General features: G+C 40.2%; 1 protein-coding gene across 2 annotated transcripts in view; it reads right to left on the bottom strand.

Moving 5' to 3' along the window:
* Positions 1-25,618, bottom strand: part of LOC101175236 (plexin-A1) — a 260,037-nt gene that overhangs the window by 193,758 nt on the left and 40,661 nt on the right. For both annotated transcript variants that reach the window (XM_020704419.2, XM_020704420.2), the window contains exon 3: positions 13,066-13,248. In XM_020704419.2, coding sequence (XP_020560078.1) covers positions 13,066-13,248 — 183 coding nt within the window. The remainder of the gene's footprint in view (positions 1-13,065; positions 13,249-25,618) is intronic.

Here is a 25,618-nt window from a genome sequence, read left to right as displayed (position 1 = left end):
AGAAACAGAATGAAGAGCATTCACCGTCAAAATAAAAGAAATCTGCATTTAACAGAAAAAAAACAGGAATTTTTACTCCAAATGTAGATTAATTATGACAGTTGTTCGCACAGACCATTGTAATGATGCAGAATGTTCAGAAACCGGGTGAATTAGGTGCTGCTAATAAAGTTGATCAAACGGTGGGACTTATTATTATTATATCTCAAAAATAACAAGTTTTAGTGACGTTTTTTTTCTGTATTTATTTGTCGCACCTTAAAAGATCGAACAAGGCTGAAGTTGGTGATTTTAGCTTCCACTTTGACAGATACGGGTTAAGGGAAAATCTGTCATATTTCAATTGTTCCTACATCCATACACAATCCATTGTAAAGTTGAACAGTTGAATATTTCAGTAAGAAGCCCCTAGTGGCTATCTGGTGAAATGACAGTAATTGAGCCATAACCCCTTCAACTGAAGTCTAATATTTCAAAGGCATGTTATTAACCTGTTTGTCCAGTTAAGTGATATTAAAAAAGTGATATTAAAAAAAACAACAGCAAAACATTTTTAGAAGATTATCAAAGCTCACTGAAAGGAGCACAAAAGAAATCAGGAGCATTTTAGAAGATATCAAGGAGAATCATTCATTTTCAATCATTTCCGATGACTGCTGTAATTACATTTTTCTTTTAGAATAATCTTGAATTTTTATGTCACGGATGGATGAGTGGATAAGCATCACACTAATCATACAGGAAAATTCCACAAATGGTGTTTGGAAGCGGCAAACGCAGTTGACAACACATTTCCCCCCCTCACAGAAGACATCAGAAAATGCGCATCACCGTCGTGACAGACCCCATTGAGTGTGAAGCTTGCCATGTGTGACTGATAAGACAACAGACGGAGCATGTGCATGCATTAGTGAATGGGTGTGAGTGTGTGTGTTAATATCTAGACAGATGGGGCAGTCTAGAGGAACAGTTGATGAAGGCTTTATGCTGCAGCTGCCCCTTTCTCTTCGTCTCTGCAGCAAACACAAAAATCTCTCCTGGCACCACTCGTCGCTGTGTGAGAGTCCATTTGGCTGTTTGTGAGGCAGCTGCCCAGGCATCAGGTGGGCAGCTCCACGTCTACAGCACTGCTGGAGGATGTAAACCAGCATTACTTCCTACACTAAACTCCATGATGATGGTGATCTGCAAGACTCCCTCCGTTCTGAGAATCCTCTTCGACCAGAGTCTCCGTAGGGTTTGCCGTCTCTGCCTTCTAATCAGAGGAACACGTGCGCCCGCACCCACACAGGCTGCTGCTCCCCTTAGATGTGGAAAAGATGAGTCCCACAGAGACGAGCCCTCCGACACGTTTCCTCAGCCTCTAATCAGACATAATCCAGGCAGCATCACTTCCTTGATGTTAATGCTGAGCGTAATCATATACACGCTCAAATACCTGTGACTTTGCATATCCAGACAGAGTCAAGCGCGGCAGGTAAACCTGCCTGGACGCAAATCAAAAACCCGTCAGCACAGCGGCCAGTCCCAACACGCCAGTTGTTCTTCAAATGCACGGCCGCGAAACACATCCGGCCATCTGCCCCCCCATATCTGTGCAGACACATGTTGTGATGCGGGGAGGTTAGCCAGCTCAAGTCAGGCCACTGGCACCTGACACCGGTCGTCAGCACAGCAGCTGTCTGAGCGCATCGCTGGCTTCTGCTGAACTTCCACTCGTCCGTTTGTGGCCGTGGCCTCACACGGCCTCATGACTCTGACATGGAAGCGGTAAGGTCTTTGTGTTCGAGTCCGGGTCTCTGGGATCGAGAGGCCAGTGTGAAACCCTTACTTAGAATGCACTTTTTCCTGATGATCATAAAAAGCTGAAAAGATTCCATTTAAAGACCCCCTTCATCATCTTTCAATCTATTTTAAAGTGGTCTTTTAATTATGATTATGTCATTTTTAGCCAAAATTTAAAAAACACGTCTCTCTTCTTGAACAAAATTTCAGCTGAGTGGCAGGAATTCATCAGAAGTTCACCTCTGAGTTGTGGGAAGCCCCATTGGCTTGTAGCAACCCCGCCTCCCTTACCCTCCATGCTCCTGATTCACAGTTTGAATTAAAAAAATACTCAGAAAAGTAATTTCAGAGTTTCCTTTCATTTATACATGTCCTCCATCATTTAAAAAAAATGCCAAAAGAACATGTTAAAACACTTACAACACTATTTTTATCAAAGTGTGTCTTTAAGGGAAAGACTGCTTCAAGGGAAAAAAAAACACAGATTTATAGAAGTTCAGTTATTTAATGCAAGTAAAGCTATTTTAACTGTTCAATAAAGCCTGATTTTCAGCTCACAACAATGTGTTTAACTTAAAATAAATGAACGTCAACAACTAACAGACTCCTAGATCCTCTTGAATCCCGCAGGATTCAAGAGGATCTAGGAGTCTGTTAGGTGTATAACTTTTCTCTCCAAAGTCAGAGATTTTGCACCAGAGCCCTAGTGGGACCTACCATTTGTAGATTCTAAATGCATGTGTCCAAGTTTAAAGCATTTTTTTCTAACTTTTTTTAGATGCTGATGAACTTCTATGGCTGTTTTTTTATTTTATAGTTTTACTCTTGTATGAATGTCTAGGGTTTTTTTTATGATTAGACACTGGTTACATTTTTTTTTTTAATTTTGCTAAGTCAATTTGATGTGTTTAGGTTTGTTTGCTCTACTGTGAAGGATTTTGTTGCAACAGGATTATGCAGATTTTGTCAAAAACTCAGTTTTTTTGTTGGGAAAATGTTTTTTCTATTCGACTGTTGTCAAAATCAGTTTAAATAAACTATTTTATGAAGATTTCCATGCAGTAAAACTGAAAAAAACACATAAAAACGTAACACTCTAGACTGAAAATGTTTTTTTTTTTGTTTAAAGTAGAGGTAATACTTCAAAAATATCTGAAAAGGAGAATGTCCAAAAATACATCAGGATTTATACTCCACATCCTACATCCAGCAAATGAATCTCTGCAGAGATCATATTTTTACTTTTTTATTTCTATATTCTCCTTCAGCACTCGTGACAATTTGTCACATCTTGTTACAGCTGAATACATATGTAGTACTTAAAAACTTAATGTAATATCTGGTCGGACTCCAGCGGAATTTAAACTACAATCCATTAAGTAACTTCAGAGTCGGTTAAGTGATGAATGAGTGGACCACACTGAAGAAAATTTAATAGTGTTAAGATATCGACTCCTTTTTCCACCATTGCTTTTCAAGATAAATGTTATGGTCTGCGTTGGCATGCATACAGATTTCCAGGTTCAATAGATCAAAATGGTTCATTTGCTCTTTTTCATTGCCACTGTGACTCATACTGTAAATGACTACATTTCTTTGGAAGGTCAGGGTTAGACTTGCATTGTTAGTTTAAAAAAGTAAGGATATGATGAGAAAGAAGAGCCTGAAAGAAGCTTGAAGGCAGAAGATGTTGGAACAACAAGCATGGAAGGTCGTGACTGTGTCTGAGCGTAGACACCCCCATGCATCCCCACCTACTTTACCCTAATGTGTTTTTGAGTTTTCACTACGGCCTGTCACCAAACAGTCTCCAACATTACATTTTGTGCAGACCACCTGTGCGCCCTGAACAGATTTGGACATTTTTTACCCACAGACCGCCTGTATCCCCCCCATTAGGGCACTTGGGACCAAGGCTTTAAATGACCATTAGCTTTAGACTTCTACTGGTAAAATCTTCTGGCTGTACAGTCGGTAAAAGTCTGTGGATGTTCAAAATGTATGAGACCCAATAAGAAAGTGAAATCCTTTTTTATCAAAACATTTTGGGGTTTTGAAACTGGGATGGGGGAAGTATTTAGGAATTTGCTGATTTTGATAAGCTTTAAAAAAAACATTTTGTGGGTCCAACAGCAGCTTTTCTCGTTGAGATCTATAAACTCAGATCTACTCAACAACTAATTATAGATTTTTTAATGAACTACAAAACAACAATTTGGCATTAGACTGTCTCAATCACCGGTTTTCCCCTCTTTCTGTATCGATCTGCTTTATAGAGCCAGACACCCATCACTTTGCTCCACAATGGCAAAGCCAATGTCAGACTCTGTTAGGGATTTGCTTGAATTGAAGCCATCTTTCAGCTGATAGGCTTAGCTGGGATATTTCCTCTCGTCTCTTGACACACGCAGAGCCTTCCCACTTATCAAAGATTCATTAGCTCACTAATATATCCATCTAGCTCTCCATGCACATCACCCGTCCATTAATACCGAGCCAAAGTTCTCCCCAGGGACTGCTGGGATAATGCCCTGCTCAAGGACACCGGCGGTAATACGGTTAAAGAGACAGCACCCTTGAGAATTGAACCCACAACCACAAAGGCGCATTAGCAATGGCTGTGTCTGATGAGAGATGCAGTGAGCATCACATCAGCCTTGGTCCCAGAGGTCACTGAGATCCTGCGTCAGATCACGAGACAAAGAAACACTGCAGCACATCTGAATCACGCTGAAGGCGAGGAGAAGCTTTCATCACGGTTAGATCCTGCTGTTCGTGTATGAAAGCAAGTACCAGCAACACTCTAAAGATAAGTGAACATTAATGAGAAAGTATAGCAGTCATCAGTGCATGTTTCTTTTTCCTTTCCTCAGAATTGTTTTGGAGGAAAAAAATATGCAGAAATCCTGTCAAAGGAATGAATAAAAAGAGTAAAATGTGAGTTGGAGCTGGAAAGCCTTTAAGCCACTCCTTCCATTCATGTGAACCAATCCAGCTCTTCAACATTGGAGAGGTCGGCGGCGACACCTAAGCACCACACGCTCTTTGACAAACCATAGCCCTTCGGCCATTTGTGCGATCAAATCCGCTGATTCTGGTGCTGAGAAAGGGGGCTTTTCAGATTGGCTTTGCCCTGATATGCAACACTTTACTAACACATAAAGTGTTGCAGCCTGCTTTTCTGTGCTTGACAATCCATTGGAATTACGTCAATCGCACAAAAGGTTATGAAGGGTTATGGTACCTGAAAGCATGTCAACACTGGAGCTAAAGCTCCGATATTAAAGGGTTAATGATCCACTCCAATGAAAATTGTTTTTTCGATGTTTTTACTATGTTCTTGTAGCAAAGGAAATTGTGTTCCTGGGTATTTCTTTATATAAATTGTTGTGAATCAGGAGCACATAAAAAATGACATTTGAAAAGGTTTTTAGTTGTGTGGTAGGTGCTACAAACAGCCGACTATCAAGCCACGGATGGACAGCTCCAATTTCACTCACCATTTATGCTGTGGTGGTAATGTTGGGTTGAGGGTTTGAGGGGCTGTAAGCTAGAGGCAGAGAGTGTAAGCAGAAGGACTCCAGGGAGCAGGGGCAGGTTTACCCCGCGCCGACATCTCAGAGGTCAATTTCTGTTGAACTCCTGCCACTCTGCAGAAACTACCTCCAAGAAAACGCAAACAGGTTGTTTGTTTTTTAATCTTGACAAAAAAACTGCATCATGGTAGTTAAAAGACCACTGGGAACACTTTGAAAATAGATCAAATGATGATCGGAGCAGGACTTTAAACCATTGGTAAGTTCGTCTGACTACTGTGCTTTGTGTAAGATCTTCTTAGAAAATAAAGGAATCTTTCCTAATTATTTTCACATAGCAGTATTGTATCTGTCAGATTAGGAGCATAACAAACAAAAGACCCATTTCCAGTAGATGTAAGGGAGATGCAAACATTCATGTTTCATGTTGGTCTAAAGCAGTGGTGACAAACTCCAGGCCTTGAGGGCCGGCCTCCTGCTGGTTTTCCAGAAATCCTTCCCTATCTGTCGCTGGTTACCTGGATCAGGTGTGCTGAGCTTCATTGGCAGGTTGGTTGGAAAACATTTTTAACATTGGCCCTCGAGGACTGGTGTCTTACAACTCTCGTCTAAAGCATTAAAACAGATCTTCCAATATGGTGATGCAGATGAGGAAGATGCAGAGGAAGCTGAGCACTTGTCATCACAGAATTTGCCACAACAGCAAACACAGCTAAGGCAACAATTAGTACATAACAGAAACAATGAGTTTCCCATTTAATGGAGGAAAAGTGGTTTAGCCCAACCCCCCTCAAAAAATGCTAAAGAGTAATGTGCCTCCAGTTGTGACACACCCACATTTTATGGTCCACATTGCACCCAACTCTCAAGAACTGTGGAGGCCCACACTCAATGACCAGAATTAAGCAGGGAGGCCACTCTACCCCTAGGTCACTGAGCTGCTCTGCCGGAACGAGGAATCTCAATTGAACAGAAGAACTCTCCAGAACAAACTCGTACGTCATCACACTTGACAATGATTCCATCTCAACCCTATTTTTTTTCATAAAAAGGTCTGTTAATAGTTTTGTCAGTAAATCTTAAAGTAATAGCTGATCTTCTAAGAAGTCCAGTGTTTGGGGTGAATTAGCGGTTGATTTCAATGGAGAGGGTTTGGCCGCATCGAACCATGTTCTGTGTTTCATACCTGAATCCCGTTCATAAGTGTAAGTGACTTCCTAAAATTGGCTTCCTGTTTGTTGGAAGGCAAAGGAGACTGAATGAGTAGAGGAGAGGACAGTTTGACACACAGAAATGGAGAAAAGTCTCCCGGGAAGCAGATTTGGAGGCGAGCATCCTCAGCAGAGAAGGGGGGGGCTGAAGGTGACACATAAGTGAGGAAGAGCTCTGGGGAAGGAAGGCTTCCTATGGATAAACCAGAAGACAAGGAGAACAGGACGATAATTCACTCAACAATAGCCCACTGCAGCAATAATACCTCTGCAGGATTTACACACTAGCCTTCACTTGATAGGCTCTCACATCCACTCCACACACATCATCCATTTGTAGACAGTGACACTTCCAGACATTCACATAGACGGAAAAAGCTGCTACCTAAGACATCTTACTTTTAGCAGGAGCTCCACACATGTGTGAAGATGAAGGTTATAATGATGCGTGTTGTCTTGTGGGACTCTGACTAGAATAGCCTGGATAATATCGCCTTACACACACGTGCATGAGGAGCTTTTGGAAAAGCCTGCTGTGCATTACGAGAAACTAATGGGACAATATTTCACTAACTTCTTCCTAATGGAATAAAGATGGAATCACAGTGTTCAGGTGTTGAGCTCATCTGCTCATTAGGAGTTTGCATTGGAGGGAAAGAAACTAGACTCTGCACTCATTTACACACAAGCAGTGAAAGTCTACATACAGATTGTTAATCATCTTCACCAGACTGGTGTTTTCGCGATCCAACTGGCCCAAGCAGCCAATGCGCCGCTTCAATCATCGCCTGCCAGTCTAAATGCTAGTGATAATTAGCATTCATATGCTAAATTACCTCCCATCCCATGTTCCCTGATTAGCCTTAATCATTCTGACAGCGAGTTTCGCTCCCAAGCTTGCAGAACCGTTACGTCTGCAGACATTTCCGCCTTTTGGGAGGAATCAAAGGAACTTTTCTTTTTGTAGGTTCTGGTATGTGGAGAGTGGAGAACATCCTGCATGGTGTGCTGCTCAGGGACGTAGTTCACACATGAGCTTTAGGACTGGAGCTTAACCCAGAGATGATGAGCCTGCAACTTTGATATCAAGTGAGTCTGGCAATGACAAGACAAAAAAAAAAAAAAGAAAAAGACGCATTTTACAGGTTCTGACCTTTTTTTCAGCTTCTAAAACAAACCTTGTTGAGGCGACACGGCGCTTTAGGGGCCAAGGCAGCAAAAAAATGCCTCAAAAAATGAAGCAGCTCCAACAGCTGCTCAATGCGGGCAGTATGGCCTGAAATGAACGCAGAAAGCCTCTCCAGACCCACTTCAATCATCTTTAGATCTATTTTCAAAAGCCTTTTTTAGTGCTCTAATAATTATGATTGCACTATCTTTAGCCAAAATCAAAGGTCCTGTGTCGTTTTCTAGAACATAGTTTCTGCAGACCGCCAAGAGTCCGAGTTGTGAACGGGACCGCCGGCACAGAGTAAGCCCGGCCCCTCCACATTGCTAAGAGCAGGGAGAGCAGGGAGTATTTTCTATTTTTTTGCTAAATAAGTTTCAAATAAGGTCTAGTACATAGTTCTGGTAAAATACCTTTTTACGTTAATAGAAACTTAGCTTTGAATTTCCAGTGGATTTATTCTCCTTATATATAATTGAGGATTTAAACATTTAGGTGTGATAACTTAGCTACAATAATAGGAGAAAAAATGCAACAAAAAAAAGATAGTATGGATGCTGTATGATTGTGGAAAGAACAGTGCAGCCGTCTGTCACCCTGATGTAAAGGAGAGCTCATGCAGCATCTTGCTAACAAGCGTCCTGGATTATCCATATCATAATTGGGGGGTTTGTGGGATGAACGGAGGAGGACAGGTGTAATCCTCCTCAGCTGTTTTCAGATAGCCTGAAGTCTCAACCTCTCACTTGTCTCTATGTGTCAAGAGTCGATGTTGTGCCAATCAAGGGGCCGGCACGGTTACCTCAGCAGAGCTGTTCTCCAATCAGTGCTGTCACTCAGCGAAGAAAAAGTGATTGGATTTGCTGCTGGCAGTAAATGATGAAACAAAGCCGTCCCCTTTTTCACGTATGGCCCCCACACACCTGTACCCCACAGAGAGGAGATCCCCCCCTCCCCAATCACCTCCTTTGCTCATCTCTTTTTTGTTGTGTATGGAAATACTTAAGGCTGTCGAGAGCCTCTTTTCATCTCACCTGATGCAGCAGGAGCAACCTGTTCTCCCAGGTAGACAAAAGAGGAAATAAAACAGAGGAAATGATGGATTTCCAGGTTTTACTGAGATCAGAGGGGGGTGTTGGGAGGACTCTCTGTCAATCAGAGAGGAGGGAAGTTGATGTTTATGCAAACATGAACTAAACATCTCACCCACACCTTGTGAAGCAGCAACAGACACACAGCAGCGTGGCATCTGAGGGAAATATGCAATCATGTCTGACTTTGAAGTTCTGAGCCAAGGAGCTGGCTCTGTCATCTTTCTGTGTGAATCGTCTGAATCCTGCACACTACAAACAATCTGCTGCATATTCTACCTCCAGCCGCTCAAAGAGAATCAGATCCGGGACCCCCGTCGTCTCGGGGCTTTCATGTTGCTTAGACTCCCATTTGTGAGGAAGTGCATGACAAAAAACCTCCTAATATACGAGTCATTGTGTCGGTTGTGCAAAGACGAGCTTGTTTGATGCAGCTGAAGTTGGCTTTGGTGAGCAGCATTACATCCAAGGACATGAACCGCGAATCACACACGAGTGCAGGTGAAAGTGTATCGGCCACACAAAGCAGGAAGGACAAAACTGCTCAACAATCAACCGAATTTGACCTTACCAGGAAACTCAAGGGGGTTCAGAGAAGTACATGATTTTTTACTTAAACTAAACATCCCCTACAGCTGCTTTCAGTTTGTCTGCATTTTCTCCCAAAGGTTACAAATCAAAAATATGTTTTTACAGGCCGCTGCGTTCCCTGGAAAGCACAGATAACCTCTTTTTTATGTTTATAGAGACTTTGCCTTTAGAGAAAACTGAGCAGAGAGATGGTGAAGCTGTGAACATCCTCATACCCAAATGCCGAACAAACTGAAGATTGTTTGTTACTCAACCCAAAAGTACAAAAAACAAATAAATGAAATATATCACTTCAGGTAAAGACATTTTTAAAGCTGCATTTGCTCTTCAGGTTTCCAGCAAGTAAACTTAAAAAAAAAGTCTGAAATGTTTTAATGTTCTTCAACTCTTTGGGAGGTTGAACCTTTACTTAGTAGACCGGTGCCTTTCTGAGTGTTTTTTACTGAGTGGTTTATCTCTGAAACTCTATTCAGGTGATGCCTGATATCTATCTCTGTCAGCACAACTCCAGCTTCTTTTTTTATAAATATGTTTTATTAAACTACACAAGAATTTCACAATGAACCTGAAACGATATAAAAAACTCAAGTCTGAGAAGTAAATTGAGTCGTTTTTCAATACACAAATCCCCAAAATTAAGATCAAACTGTTTTTATGTTGTATATAAAATAAATAAATATAGAAATATTTATTTTTTTATATATAAATAAAAAAAAAAATTCCGGAATCAGTTTTTTTTGGGGAGTTTTTTCTTACCGCGATGAAGGGTCTAACCCTAACCCTAACCCATACATTAGTCTGTTTAGTTAAAGTTTAGTGTTATCCTATTGAATTCCATGCATTTATGATCCTTTTTGATTGTATGTTTACTCTACAATTGCCGGTACGAAGCCCATTGAGATGACTGTTGTTGTGAATTTGGGTCATACAAATAAAATTGAATTGAATTGAAAAATGTATAAATCCAAAAACAAAGCAAAGACAAAGATTTTTTATTGTCAGTGTATTTCTACAGCGAAATTCTGTTGGCACTCTGTCAAAAAGAAGTAAACATCAAGACTAAATAAAAAATATAAAAATATATAAAAAAATGCGTAAAAAAATAGTTAGGAAGCTTTAAATAAAAATGTCATGATAAATTAAACAGCTTTATTGCACATATAGTTGTGTGTTGTACTGAGGGGTGTCTGTGATGGATTTAAGTCGGTGGGAGATGGAAAGCTGGGGGGGGGGGTGATGGAGACTACAGATCTGGGAAAGAAGCTGCGTCTCAGTCTACTTGTTTTTAAAATCGGTACCTTTTGCCCGATTGCAGCGGCACAAACAGGGAATGTCCATGCTGTGGCTACTGTCCATGCAAAGTTAACACAATGTGAAAAAATATGACAAAAACCAGGCAAAGCAACACATTTATTTGTAATAACTCTTGTTTATTTTAAACCAAGAATTTCATTTTTTTTTACCCATGTCAATGTTTTGATGAAAACGAGAATATTAGGGTATCTATGTCATTTCTATGTGACTGAACATTTGTGATTGGCAAATGGTCAAATAAGTTCAAAAGCAACGGAGGGTTAAGCTGAGGTTCATCTTTGTCTGAGCGTTCTGCCTTAACACCACACAGACTCAATGGAAGCTGAAAACGATATGTAGAAATATCAATAGGCCCGAGTCGTTTCTGGAATTGCAGTTTTGCTCTAAAATTGTTAGAAAACTAACTTTTTTTGATTTAGAGTCAAAGTTTGCACCTGAATCTGGCAGGTGATGTTTCACAACGTTGTTTAACAGATTTTTCATCTAACACAAATGAGTGTAAATTGGAGAAAAACTCAAAGATTAGATGAACAACTGAAATGAGAAGCTCTCCCTGACAGTAGTCTCATTCACTCCTATGCTGACAGGCAGCTCATTTTTCACAGTCAAAACCGTTTTTTGTCCTTCATAATAAATAAAACCATGATGACTAAGTCCATTTCATATCATAGGACAAGAGTGAGAATAATATTTTTACACATCTGCTCTGACATTTAGACAAAACCAATCACTCAAAAAATCTAATCAAAAGCTTGTTTTTTGGGGGTAAACTTGTTTTTTCAGTCAATTAAAGAACCAACGAAGAAAAAATGAAGGAAACGTTTCACTGAATTTTGTGCAAACTTGGTGATGATGTGAGTTTTTCCTGCAGACTGGAAGCAGCACAGATTTACAGAAACACGCAGCAGCAGCAGAGCCCTGTCCTCATGTGTCACACGCAGAAAAACCCACCAGCGTATCCGGCAGCATCCAACATCCACATCAGTGATTAGATATTCACAGATCAATCAATACAGAGAGTCTAGAAGGGGAGACGTGTCCGCGCAGGCAAACACCACACTTTGCAACATTATAGGAATCCTAACGACCGATAAACCGCTTCCATTACTTTCTGGCTCTCAAAGTTCCTCTAAATCAGGTTCAGAGTCTTCCGACCAACTCAAACTGTTTTTTTTTCTTCTTTTTTGACACATTCAAGTCAAACTTTTAAGTGCGAGAAGCTTGAATGATCAGAACCTCTATTTTCACATTAGCAGGTGCGTTTTGAGACACCATTGATTTCTCCCCCTCTCCATAATCACCTTCCTCCCCTCCACTCCAAAGCGCAGGAAGGAAGGAAAAATGGGATTCCGATCTGCGGGATATCATCCTGGATCTGCTGACCCCACGCCCTCTGCAGACACACAAATTATCCGAATGTGCTCAGAGCCGCAGACACAGTCCAGGGGTCAGCCGCAAGGACTGGCAGACTGGGTTTCAGCCGACTTGGCAAAACTCGTGACAGGAAGCTGTGTAAGGAGCATGTATGGGTCTGCAACTCATCAAAACCCACACAAACCTTCAGTTTCAGCAGCATTTCAGCACAAACTGCAGGAACGAACCAGCATGAAAACGTTGGGATGGAAATGAAATCAATGGGAGTACGATGCAGACTCAGACGCTGATGCCGGGACGCTGTGGAGGACAAAAAGCAGCTTCTCCAGGGCTCAAAGTGGAAGATTGCCACGCACACAGCATGCGGCCATCTCAACAGGGGAGCTCAAGGAACCCACACGTTGTAAACGCACAAAAGGGATGCATGCTGTGTGTATGTGATGAAGATGAGGAGAAAGTTCTGAGAACCAGCGACCACAAAAAAAATTATAAAATTGCTGCGGCACTCAGGACCCACATAAAGAAAGCCAACCTGCAGCCGCTCAAACGCTCATTAGATCTAGAACAAACTGATGAAAATGCAAAGAAAAAAAGAAATACTACGACTGCAATACATGTCGCTAAAGAAAAAAAAAAAAAAACAATCTGTAGAAGAAGAAAAAAACAAAAAAAACATCTGCCAAACTGCCATCAGACAAGTGTCATCAGGAATTCTAAAATACTTCAGAGGAGAAACCTTCACAAAAAGAACGGGAACATGGAATGCAAACACCATCAAACCACAGCCCAAACTTTTGATAACTCAAAACTCCAACTGCATTTAATCATGACATCCAAATTTACAACCCAAAACTGTTTGAAAATTAAAAGTGCACGCGTAAAAAGAGAGAAAAACATTTCAGAGCTTAAGTATGTTTCTGCCTCCTCCACTTTTTCTGCCTGTCTCCAGGCCTCAAGCTGCCTACCTTCTTTATTTTATTTATATTTTTGCCTACCTTCTTGACGCGTCCACTGCGAGTGCCCGTGAAAGCCACCGTGTTCCCTCGATAGTCATAGGCAGCAATAGAGGTCATGCCGTCGTCTTTGTCCACGTAAAGCGGGATGCCCTCAATGGCGGACGTGCCCCCCAGGGGCTGGTTGAAGTCTTGGCCGCAAAAGTCATCGTCTATCTGCAGCGGCTGTGGAAAGGAATTAAAGTAGAAAATTATACATAAAAATCAATTAACTCTAAGCTCCTACCTTTTCCTAGATGTGCAAATATTTAACAATTTTGAAACCACTTTGTGTTTCTATAGAAATATATAGAAACTTTTATCATTCACATAAGCAGGACTGAGTCTTAAAGAGCAATTCTTTAGGCTGCCTTTTCACCAGTTTCCAATCTATAACATAATAACTAAAGAGGACCGTGATTTTCTTGTGTTAATTCAGTTTAGACTGACCTGTAACCTTTCACAGCGTAAAAAATGCACCTTTCTCAAGAACTACATTGGCATGACTACAAATAAATAGCATCAACTTGGCAAGGAACCACTTTTATAGTGCATCTTCAGGCATTTTTGGTACAAGCAGCTTGTCGCAAAAATGCAATTTGTTCTCATTGCTTGGAGATAACACACTTTGACAGGCACATAATAGCATTTCTGCCCCAACAAGCTGATTCCCCAAAAGCGATGAGCCCAAATCTTGGCATATTTCTACCTGCTGTGCTATAGAATTTGAGGAAACTGGACAAGTGGAAGATAGAAATAAAGACAGGTACAAAACATGGAGTTAAAAATATAGAGAGGGCACTGGTCAGGTAAACATGGGATTATTTGACAATGTCGAAACATCTCGTTAGTGTTAAACTCTACAATGTGAAGGTTTTTGGAGCCAACAGGTATTTTTTAAGTGTCTATGGACGCTTTTGATAAACATAAGTCTGACAGTAATAAAGATAAACCATAAGCAATTTGTTGCCTCTTTTTGTAACTCTACACCCCCAAAATATTTATTTACATTTTTTAATTCTCTAACTTCTTGAGCACCTTTTTGTTTTCTTTTTTTATACCCTTATCTCTTATACTCTTTCACACTCTCTTTTTCTTCTTCAAAAATAACATTTATGCAAATATAAAAATATGAGTAAAGTTTTGCCACAAGGGGTTTATACAAATATACACCTCATGTGTCTAAAAATTTATAGCCTCCTATTGTAACAGCTGTCCAAAATCAGCCCAAATGTTTCAATCAGAACAAGAAAAAACTAAAACCAGAGGAAAAAATGTTTGTCAGAAACAGTAGTAATATGTAATTAGAAATATGTTTGATCAAGTCGACGTGTGCTGCTCTACACTGGCATAATTATCATATTTTAACGTTCAAATGCGTATTGGCAATCATCTGTCCGACAAACATCCTTTGTAAGTTTAGCTTCCTGCTGACCGTCCACTCTCTTTTCTGCTTTTGATGTGTTTGTTTCGTGTAGCTGAAATGATTTGACCAAAAAGTGTTGAATTTTAAGGAACATCTTAACATAATCCTGTTTTCTTGCCACATATCTTTGTTGATAATTGGTCCCATTTTGGCGGCCATATTGAAACCTTTACTTGAGTTAATTGAACACATGGAGTGAGCGATCCTTCTGGTTTTAGCTCTTTGGTAAAACGCTAAAAAAAACTGCAGTCTGTAAATATGTACACAATGGAAAACAGATTGGCTTCAGTTTTCACATATTAGAGTTAAGGTTAAGTACTTGACAGCAGGAACACACTGGATGTGTTTTTTCTCATTAAAGAATATAAACTGAACAATTTGGAGTCATCTTGGTTTTAGTAGTAAAGATTGTGGCATCAAATGAAAACGTTTTGTTAATTTAGCTTCCAACCAAAAGTTCAAACTGATCAATTAACTGGAGCTAAAGAACTAAGAGAAGAGGTGGAGGAACAGGCGCAACACCAGGAATGGCAGGAAGTAAATTACGTACCAAATTATTATATTCTAATCAAAGTGTCTGGTATTTCCGCATAGCTGTGCTGATAAGTCACACCTGACATAATGCACATGTGTAGGAGAGAATGTGATGGGCATGTCATCAGAGCATCAGGAGGTTCCCATGATAGCTGTGACAGGGATAATCTGCAGCATCTGCGTCACCACGTACACACAGAGGCCCACCCCAGCATTTACACACCTAGAATTAATCTGTCATATGCATCCATCTTTCACCAAATATAAATGATATTTATCTTGTCACCGTTATGCACTAAGATTTAGTCGACCAATCCATTTATAGAGTTATAGATGCATTTATTTCGGCCAATAGTAGCTGGTTTAGGTCATGGCAGCCCCAAGACCAAAAGACATACAGCGGGTTAAGAAAATAGATGAATGGATGACTTCAAGTTGGACCTCTAAGTTTGAAGCCAAAAAAGTAAACATGCCACATTCCAAATGGAGGCTTTGAGGTGTGCCGAAGGGGCGTTTCCACAATGCCCGTATAAGGGATTCTCCAGTCAAACTAAAGCATAGTACATTGCAATCTGTACGGCTCATGAATACGGCAAAGGTAATGCAACGAAGATCCATGAAGTAGTGCAGCTTCATAGTTGATCAAAGTCACATCAAAACAGTTGAATGGATTTGTTTTGCCGGAAAACCTGTTCAAGGACAACCATGATTCATACACAAGGTACGCCGGATTACAAGGTGGAATGTTTATGTTTTTAAAATGACCAAAAGGTTTTAGGTGGGCCTTAAGTTTAAAAATATATATGTTACAGGTAACTGGTTAGGTTGTATACATTTACAAGAAACTATGAAAAGGTATGATCTATTTCTTATTTGATATATATATACGTGTATATGATATATACATACATATACACAGTATATGGCCATATATATTGTATACTACATGTTTTCATACTTCTTTTTATTTGCTGACAGTTTTATTTGCAGACTTTCCAAACTCAGACTTCGAATTGCATCCAGTAGAGGTGAAGTAAATGAAGCTTCAGGAAGCATTGCACTGAAGTGAACCAACTGGATGAAAGGCTTCAATGCTTCACGAAGCTTCATCTGGCCATCACTAGTGAGAAAGTATTCAAACGGCAATCATACAGGTAAAATTTCAAACTCAAGCCAAAATGTTGCAATAAAAAATACATAATCAGAAAAGTTTACTACTGAAAAAAGAGATTATGAAAATGTGGACATCTCTGAATCTGGCATGACGTTCCGATAACACACGCATACCAAATTAAGGACTTTAAGGCTGCAAATGTCACATTTAAATTTTGTGATAATGTGGAAAGTAAATTTGGAAAGATTGCAATCTCCAACCCAACACCTGTTTGTGAATTTGTATGGGATATTTGAAACATTTACAATTCTTTAATTTAGATACGATATATTTGATAAGGACAATGCATATTAATGAACCTCACAAAACCGAACCGTATGTTACACCACTGAACCGAATCATAGGGAAAGTCAATCGTTACATCCTGAAGTTTGCATATTTTTATACATGTTGTGCTAAATATAGGTAGGATTTATTATTCATAGTTTTCTTAACAGCCGCACCAGGCTTTGTATAAACCAGCTGAAAGTTTTTTTTCAACGTAAATGGATTATTAGCTAATTACAAAAATGATTTATCTGAATGCATAGCTTTTTGTTGTTGTTTTGTAATACACAAATTGTAAGAGAACTGAAACACAACTCTGACCCAAAAATTGAGATTCGAAACAAATTGTGGGAAAAGTTGCATCCCTAGTAAATGGATTATAGCAATGATGGTAATTTACATCTGTAGTTCCCCGACAGGATAAAACAAGAACACAATGAAATATTGGATAAGACATTACACTTTCATGCCTTTAAGAAACTGTGACTTCAAAAACAAAAAATAAATTTTTAGGCAAAAGAAAAAGAGGTGACTCGAACTGCAGAAAAAAAGATCTGCACGCCATGATTGAAGCAAAGACTTTCAACCCAATTTTTAGCATGAATGGACAGAGAAGTCCTTCCCTTTCTGCTGGGATTGTAAACACACAGCAAGAAATCTGAAGAAAAAAATGTTTAAAACCTTTTACAGCAACACAAGCTTGTGAAACAATACAGCACACACACACACAAATATACACACAAGCCTGATTAAGCCTCCCACACTAAAGAAATTAACATGCCAGCTTTCTCTTGTTCATTACAAGACGTATCGTCTCCATAGAGACTAATCAATCACCACACCCCTTCAAAACAGCAAAGCTGTCAGGGAGTGTGTGTGGCAGTGTGCGGGTAAGTGAGGCTGAAAAAAGGTGGAGAAAGTGCCTGTGGCCGACATCGTCTGCCTCCTACCAGACTTTCAAAGGCAGCCAGCAACACGGCGAAGTCTGACTGCAGTAACCAAGGCGGAGAAGGAGGGGGGGCGCTTGGGTGATTTACATAAACAAGTTCCCAATTTGGGAGGAATTTTGTGAGTAATTTGAGAGGAGGAAACAGGGACACAAGAGAAGAACAAGAGCAGGGGAGGTGATGCTGAAATGATTGAGGCGGATACGAAGAGGAATAAAATCAAAAGGGAGGAAGAGTGGATTTCTGCCGTTTGGTTCTTTCCATCTGATAAGATCCTTCACTCCACCTGTTTTTACTTTTGTTTCTTTCTTTCCCATCACTTTTTTCCCCCCTCAAATACTCCTCCCACATCTCTCTTTGAAAGTTCACAGGGACAAGCCGGTGGGAAATCATGCTGGCCCCTGGGGGTTACTCTTCCTTTTTCTACTTTCTCATGCTTGCAGCTTTGTCAGGCCGTGGTCTCCTCCTCTTCTTTAAAAGCGTTGTATAGGATGATTCAGGGCTGCAAACGTTTGAATGATGCCTAAAACAGAATTTGCTTACGCTAAGGTCACTGAACTGGACTGAACCGGACCTGTGTGTCAACATACTCCATGTCTTTACCAAAGAATCATTTTCTTTTTCTGCTGCGTGCAAAGCCTTACGGGTGCTGCAGGTTTTTGGGCTTTCCGGGTCCGGGGGAGGGACATAGAAAGGAGCAGCCTTCCCTTGAGGGGAGCGCATCATGAAAATGGAACATAGCATTGTCATGTGTGGGATAAGCGTATTGGGAAGTATTTGTTAGGCTACTCATGAAGTACGGGTGATGTTGTCGTACAGTGAGCTTTTCGCCACACAAGGTGTTAGCAAAGTGCAATTGACCCCTTAAGGCAGATTTTTCTGTGGTGCATCTCTGTTGCACTGAGACGAAAAAATAGAAGGTTTATTAATCAATCAGAATGTTTACATCGCCTTCATCATGTCTGCGTCTGACCTACATCCCTCTGCAACACAATACAACGTAAGCGTTTTGCAGAAGTTCTATTTCCGGTCCACATCACGTTCTTGGCAAAAAGCTGAAGAAAAAACAAACAAGTCCAGTTTTCAAAACTAAAACTTGTTGCTGCACGTTCAAAACAAAAATGTATACAAATTTATTTTATATTTAAGGTGATGTGCCCACGTGAAAACGCACATTACCGCCACAGAAAACACCGTCCTCCATTGTCACAAAACATGACATCATTTATGACACAAAACATCCTCAACAAAGTTCAGGAGTAACTACTCAACACGTCTTCCAGAGGCCGGGGGGACAGACCGGAGACACTACACCCTGATTGTCCAATGTCCTGATTTCCAACAGTCAAGGATCGCTCACTTTTCACATGAACAGCTATAACTCTTTGCATAGTGAGCAGAATTTGAGTGGATCGAAAAAAGAAAGATCCATCAAGCGGTCGACGACTTTGATGTTTTGTGCGCGTCACCAGTGTGCCCCGCACAGGTTTGACCATTTTACACCCACAGACTGCCCATGTCCACCTGTGGAGGCAGTTGTGATTAAAGCTTAAAGGGGGATGATGGAGGTTTCAGCCGGACAGGAAAACTGTACAGTCAGACGAGAAAGAAAATAAAAAGTAGCTCATAAGGTTCAGTCAGATTTCCTTTGTGCCTGGTTGCTTCATCTTTGGTAGTTGATCTGCATCCCCCAGTACATGTGGAGCTCGCTCACACAGAAGTGTGATCACCGGCTCTGCGGCGCTGTTGTCGGCACGCCGAGGACGCTAATGGTTTGTTATGTTTAGCTTGACTTGCATCATTACCATAGAGTCAACAGCTCAGATTGAGGCACAGCAGAGCGTTCAGTCGACGTGTTTTCACTGCAGACAAATGTGGCCTCACACAGCCCTGACATCTGCTAGCTGTTGTGTGCCTTGTAGACACACAATCCCTACTGCACGCCTCTTTCATCATTCCTCTGGAGCTGCTCATTGAGGAGATGTTGCGCCTTTTTCTGCCACCAGCAGACTGAAATGAGAACCTAATAATGCCGCCCAGACACAAGCGTGTGAGTGACAAAGAACAAAGAGACTGGAAAAAAGAACTCTGGAACAAGTTTGACTTTTAAAAACTATTAAAAAAAAAAAGTTGTTGCCATATCGTTCAGTATTTGTCACGGTTTGGATTTCTTCTCCTAAAACATAATTGCTTTTCTCATGGCAATATTGAAGAGACAAACTCCTTCTGATAGGACTTTAAAAACCCATTTTTAAAAAAGCTCAACTCTGCAGCTCTTGTTGGGCAACACTTAATGGAGCGTGCCGACTCTTCAACTACCTCTATAGACAATTGTCCTTAAGTAATGGTCCTGAATAAATATGTTGGTTTGGATCCAAACTAAACATCTCGACCACAGTAACATAATTTTTCCAGGAAAGAGCACTGATCAAATCTGATGGATGTTTTTATTTTATTTTTTCCTTTAAGTGATGAGAATTTAGACAAAAAGTGAGCATCAGTGGAAAACTTGTTGGAATTCCAGTGTGCCTTAATATCATTTCTGCCAGGTTTTCATAAAAACACCAGAGTTCATCATCAAGTTAGCTTAATACTAAAAACGTACACAAACGACACAAAGTTGTGACATTTTTTCTGATAAGTATGAGCTTTTCAACTATTGGAGGCTTTTGTCTTTAAGGAGTCATCAGGTCAAATTCAGAATTCATTTGTTTGATTTGTTTTGTTTTGATTCCAAGCATTAAAACATAATTGAATACTGCAGTAAAAAGTACAAAACATAGATATAAAGTTATACATTGAGTAAAACTTTCAGAAAAAATACCAAAAACGTTAGAAGATGATGCCATCTTCTCCACAGTATAATTACTCCAAATCACAAATGGACTTTCTTTTGCAGTTACACACACAGAAAACCCATGTCACATTAGATTCAGTAAAGTTTATTTATATATCGCAATATTACAGCAATAGCCGTCTGAATGGGCTTCATACCGGTAATTGTATAATAAACATTAATCAAACAGAACATGAAGTCATACAATTCAATTGGTGATGGCTAAACTAAACTAATCAGATTGAATACATATGTAGCATCCCTGCCCTTAGACCCTCCTTGCTACATATGTATGAAAAGGACTTTGTAAATAAAGTTTAAGTTTGATTAAAACGACAAATTTATCAGAATTGTAAATACTGGGCCTTCTTAAGTGAAATGAACCCAATGTGAAAAGACGTTGATCTTTAGACATAATGGAATTTGTTGGTCAACTGTGGAACAGGTTTGCATCAATTAAAACACAAGGTTTTCAATTTAAAACTACTTCATTAACCCACGAAGCGCCATTATTTGTTAGTGTTATTGGAGGTAGATTTGTTTGGTTGGATTTTTCTTTCATCCCACTGGTCTAAATCAGTATAAATGTTTTTCTAAGAGCTGTGCAGTTTGGCCCCTTTGTCCAGATGGAACTCTGATCACGCTGCTAATGTTACAGTTGAGCGTACGCTGCATCATCATACAAACACACACATATCTTTGCTCCATTTCCAGGGGGTGACACAAGGACAGAGTCCCTTGTGTTGTCCTTATCGAAGACCTCTGCTGTGCACATGCCAGCCCCTGGCTGAACACAAACACACACATGAACACACGCACAGACACACACTGCCCTGCCAAACTCTTGCTGGGTGAATGATGATGAGCCGACGAGGGACAGAGCGGAGTAAAACACAGACGAGGGGCAAAGGGGAGGAGATGGTGAGGAAACAAAAGGAGACACAGTTGAGGGTTCTGGGGTCAACAGCACCCCTGTAGCCACTAATGAGCCTCACTGCAGGGAAAGAGACACAAAGACAGAAGGAGAGTTTTGGTGCAGCCCAATGAGCCCACCCCCCATTAACCAAAAAAAGACTAAAGAGTATCAGTGCCCATTTGGAGGTTTGAAACTACACAGGGCTGCGATGAACAGGCTGTCATTCCAACTACAGCTGGATGTGCACCCGTCCAAGTCTGAAGCGCACGCAGGCGCACATACACTATAAAACGTCCATGTCACATTCCCGTTTTCCTTCTGTCCTTCAGTTCTTTTCAGGTTTTATCATCTGACGAGCTTTGGCACAAATCTGTGGTCATAATAAGTACACAGTGGATGTTACATTTCTCAGGTTTACTGTGCGTTAAAATAAAAATGTCCTCCATGAATTTGATCTACATGTATATGTATTACTGAGGTCTGATTGTTTGAATAGTTGTACACCGGCACACTTTTCCACTTTGTTCTAAGGTTTTACAATTAAGACGAGTTCATTTGAACTTTAACGAGTTAAAGATGTTAAGGGAGGATTAAGCACAGGTAGAGAAATGTCTGCCTTTTGGTCATTCTGGACTCAGGTGGGAGTTCAGAGGAACTAACAAGGAAAAGATGGATGCCAGAATAAAGACAGGAAGTACTTCAAAAGCTGTATTTAATACGACTTCAGTGTGTATCGCTACATCTTTCTTGGCTTTAGTGTTTCCTGGCAAATCCTGGCAAATTGAAGGGTTTCAGTGTGATCTCCAATAAGAACCCTGTGCTTGAAGGTAATGTACCAATCCATAGAGGAGTAAATACATTTTCTGTTTCTTTCCATATAGTGATTATGTTTGTTTGGAAATGGTTACAAAATTATGAAAAATTTTACGAGTCATTAATATAACCGTAGAGAAAAAATGACCAAGAGTTCTTTAAATACCTTTTTTTTTTATAAGTTGGTCATAACATCCAACCAGCTTAGATCAAACCCAGATTTCTCCTGACCAATCTTTGGTTTATCTACAGAAATGGTAAAAACTCTTAAGTCCTGCAAAAGGTAAGCAGATCTATCAGTATTAAAGGCACACACAGAGGCGACAGACTCCTCAACACCCCCACTCTGGAATGAGAAACAACTTGAACACCGATGTAAACACAGTGTCCCAGTTCCATGGAGATTGTTTGACACAACTGGAGCCTTTTTCCCCATGAGACCAGCAGGAAGCTGCGGTGAGGGCTGGGGCGCGCTGGCTGATGAGTCTCTGAATGGGACTATCGGAAAAAGAATCATGTAACCTGAAGGTTTTTTGTATTATTTAAATAAAGACAGGGAATGTGATTACACAACCACACATGGACAACATCATAACTGCAGCTCACACACACAAACAAACACACACAGAGCATCCTGGCCTCCATCCAGGTATTTGTTGTGACTTGGCGTTGGAAATGGAGGACAGCAGAGGTTGCCCTTTAGGCTCCCCCACTGAGCCAATATTTGTTTCTAATTGGTTGTTAATGAGTGTGTATGTGTGTTTGTGTGCGAGTATGCTTGTTTGTCCATGACAACCCAATGACACAAAGTGTGCATCAGTGTGGCTCTGAAAACGGTGCAGCAGGGACTCAGAGCATCTGCCTAATAGAGTAGAACATTTGAAGCCTTGACCTGCACAAACAAAAACACACAGTTGCTGATGTTGATGCTTAGTGTGGCTTTGAGTGTGTGCGCGTGGGTGTTATTGCCACAGTTTTTCTTTTAACCAAAATACTTCCCTGAACACTCAGTTGCTTTGATTGCAGCTAGGAATGGTGTTCAACCCGCATCCTCAAAGACACTATCCTGGTTGTGAATTAAACTGATGATCTGATGTCACCCATCGGCCCCCTGTAGGTCCCATAACCGTTCGGCCTGGAACTTCCGTTCGGGGTCCTTTCGACTGAAGGTAAGGTCACACTACGGTAGCCCCACTTGGACAAACTACGCAGAGTCAACATCTGCTTGGGCTCTACAAATTTTCATTTCACGTTCCCTTTTGTAACCTAAAGTTAATTTCCATCATAAATTGTGTCTGACATTATTCTTTGTAATTTGTATAAAGATATTCTGCCACAATCCGCTTGTTTTTCAGTTTAAGTTCAGCCGTGGCTGAAAATGTTGTCAGCACGGCTAAATGTTGTTCTTCCGGGACCGTTCTGCCAATAATAAAGCACTAAAAACTACAAGCAAACATGCATTCAGTAATAATCATAACAATAATAAAGGCACGTTTAGAAGACAATGTCGCTCTGTGTCGGAGCTCTGTTTGTTTACAACAGACTTCATAATATCTTCTTCTATGGTAGTATGGTAATTTGTCCAGATCAATCACTCTGACACGTCATTGGACCAACCTACAGCCAATCACATAATGTGACATCAGCATTGGTCCCAGGACCCCAAAGGACCCCGAACGGAAGTTCCAGGCCGAACGGTTTTGGTACCTACACCCTACACACAACGGTACCAGTCTGTGGGACAGTTGGTATCTGGCCAGAGAGAAAATAAACATGATCTATAATTTGTTTCCCGTTTTTCTAAAGGTGAACAAATAATCTAGTGAACAAATAAAGTTTAAAGAAGCTGCAAATATTGTAGAGGATGAAGGCAAACCTTACTCTCCAAAGTTAAGCGAATACTGGAGGCCAAAAGATAAAATAATAAAATAAAAACTTTGTACGGGCCGGCGTATGACAATATGTTCTGATTTTAAACCAATCCATTGCCTGAAAAATGTTATTGACCATTAACCTGTAGGATTCTGAATGGTTTTGTTGATTTAACACATCTACAAATCCAACAGAGCATATTTATGCACAAATTTGAACTCTAACAATATAAAACTATTAAATAAAACAGTCATTTATTAAAGGCAAATAATCAAGACATTCTCAAGTTGTTGCAAAGTTTATTGATCCAGAATATCAGAAAATCAACATTTTGTGTTTGTTCCAAACATAATCTTTAAGTAATGCTATAATCTGTATTTGAATTTAACATTTTTGAGAGTTTTAAAGTGGAGGAAATACACTGGTGTGTCAGCATCTTTGGTTTAGGACTGGATGAAGTATGGCGTAATGTGGGACAGACTGGCAGCCATTGAGGATCTCTAATGGATGCCAAAGCTGAAGGTGATGGGGAGAAAAGTGAAGGCATCCAACTCTGAAAGTCACACAAATAACTGGAATGCCAAAGGATTAAGATCTGTGTTGCAGCTCCATCTGACTTTCAGCTTTTTATTTGCTCTGGTTGACATTTTTTCCCAACAGAAACCTCATAAATTCTGCTTTGGTCCACATTTAGACAGATTTTCACCGCCTTAAAACAAAGCCTGAACAAAAAGCACTACAAGAAAAACCCTATAAATATTTACACCATCACAGCTGCAAACTGGGAGTCAGTCATTTAAGATACACTTTCTTCTTTTACACTCAAAATTACAACTAATCAGACTTTACTTCTTACCTTTTATTCAAAACCGTGTGAGAGAAAGACTTTTTATTTTAGCATGTGACAAATACTCCAGACTTTAGAAAGGCGAAAGGCTTGACAGGCTTTCTGATATTTCACTGATATTATTTTTTAATGTGTCTCATGTCCATGTGATAAATGCACTGAGATCTGTCTATTTTCAGCCCTGATTCAAACTCAAATGACTCTCTGCTCCACGATTTCATCACTTTGAGTACAAAACAAAAAAAGTAGAGCAATCCCACAGAGATGGATCTGTGGGAGTGGAGGGCTCCAACATGCCAGTGCCAGTTGGCCATATAGGTTAATGTGTCTTTTCACCCCAGATCGGCTCGGCCGTCAGCTGAGCTAACATGATGCCGCAGCAGTGGCGGACATTTTCAATGCTGTACATTTCTTCTTTGGAGATGAGATTAACGTGGTACAACACGACTGTGGATTAGGATTTCCAGGACAGCTCGACAGTTAGACGAATGATGCTGTTGAATGAGAACCATTGAGTTTTGAACCTTTCTCTATTTCAGGACAGTCTTAAAATCTGCTTTTGATATCATCAGCAAACATTTTCCCCACAGAGAAGCTATGTTAAGAACTTCTTCTCAGATGTGATTTTGGATATAATTTAAAGAATATCCGATAAATAAAAATATAAATAATTCCCAGTATGTCTTTTCATAGTTTTTTTAAGACATTAGCCTTTTTTGGCATTAGCCTGAATATTATTGCTTTTTTTTAAGTTTATTTTTTTTCTTTATATATATACAGCACATTGCTAAAAAGTTGTATGGATTTGGCTTTTGGTTGCCAGAATGAAATTGTTCCGGATCACGAGCCAGGTGCTCTTTAAAGCACTCTTCTCATTTGAGCCCAGCATATAATAATTTGGGTAATCTGAGCTAAAACCTTTTC

Source organism: Oryzias latipes, chromosome 7, assembly GCF_002234675.1.
Source record: "Oryzias latipes chromosome 7, ASM223467v1".
Lineage (NCBI taxonomy): Eukaryota > Metazoa > Chordata > Actinopteri > Beloniformes > Adrianichthyidae > Oryzias > Oryzias latipes.
This window is presented reverse-complemented; position numbering and strand designations above follow the sequence as displayed.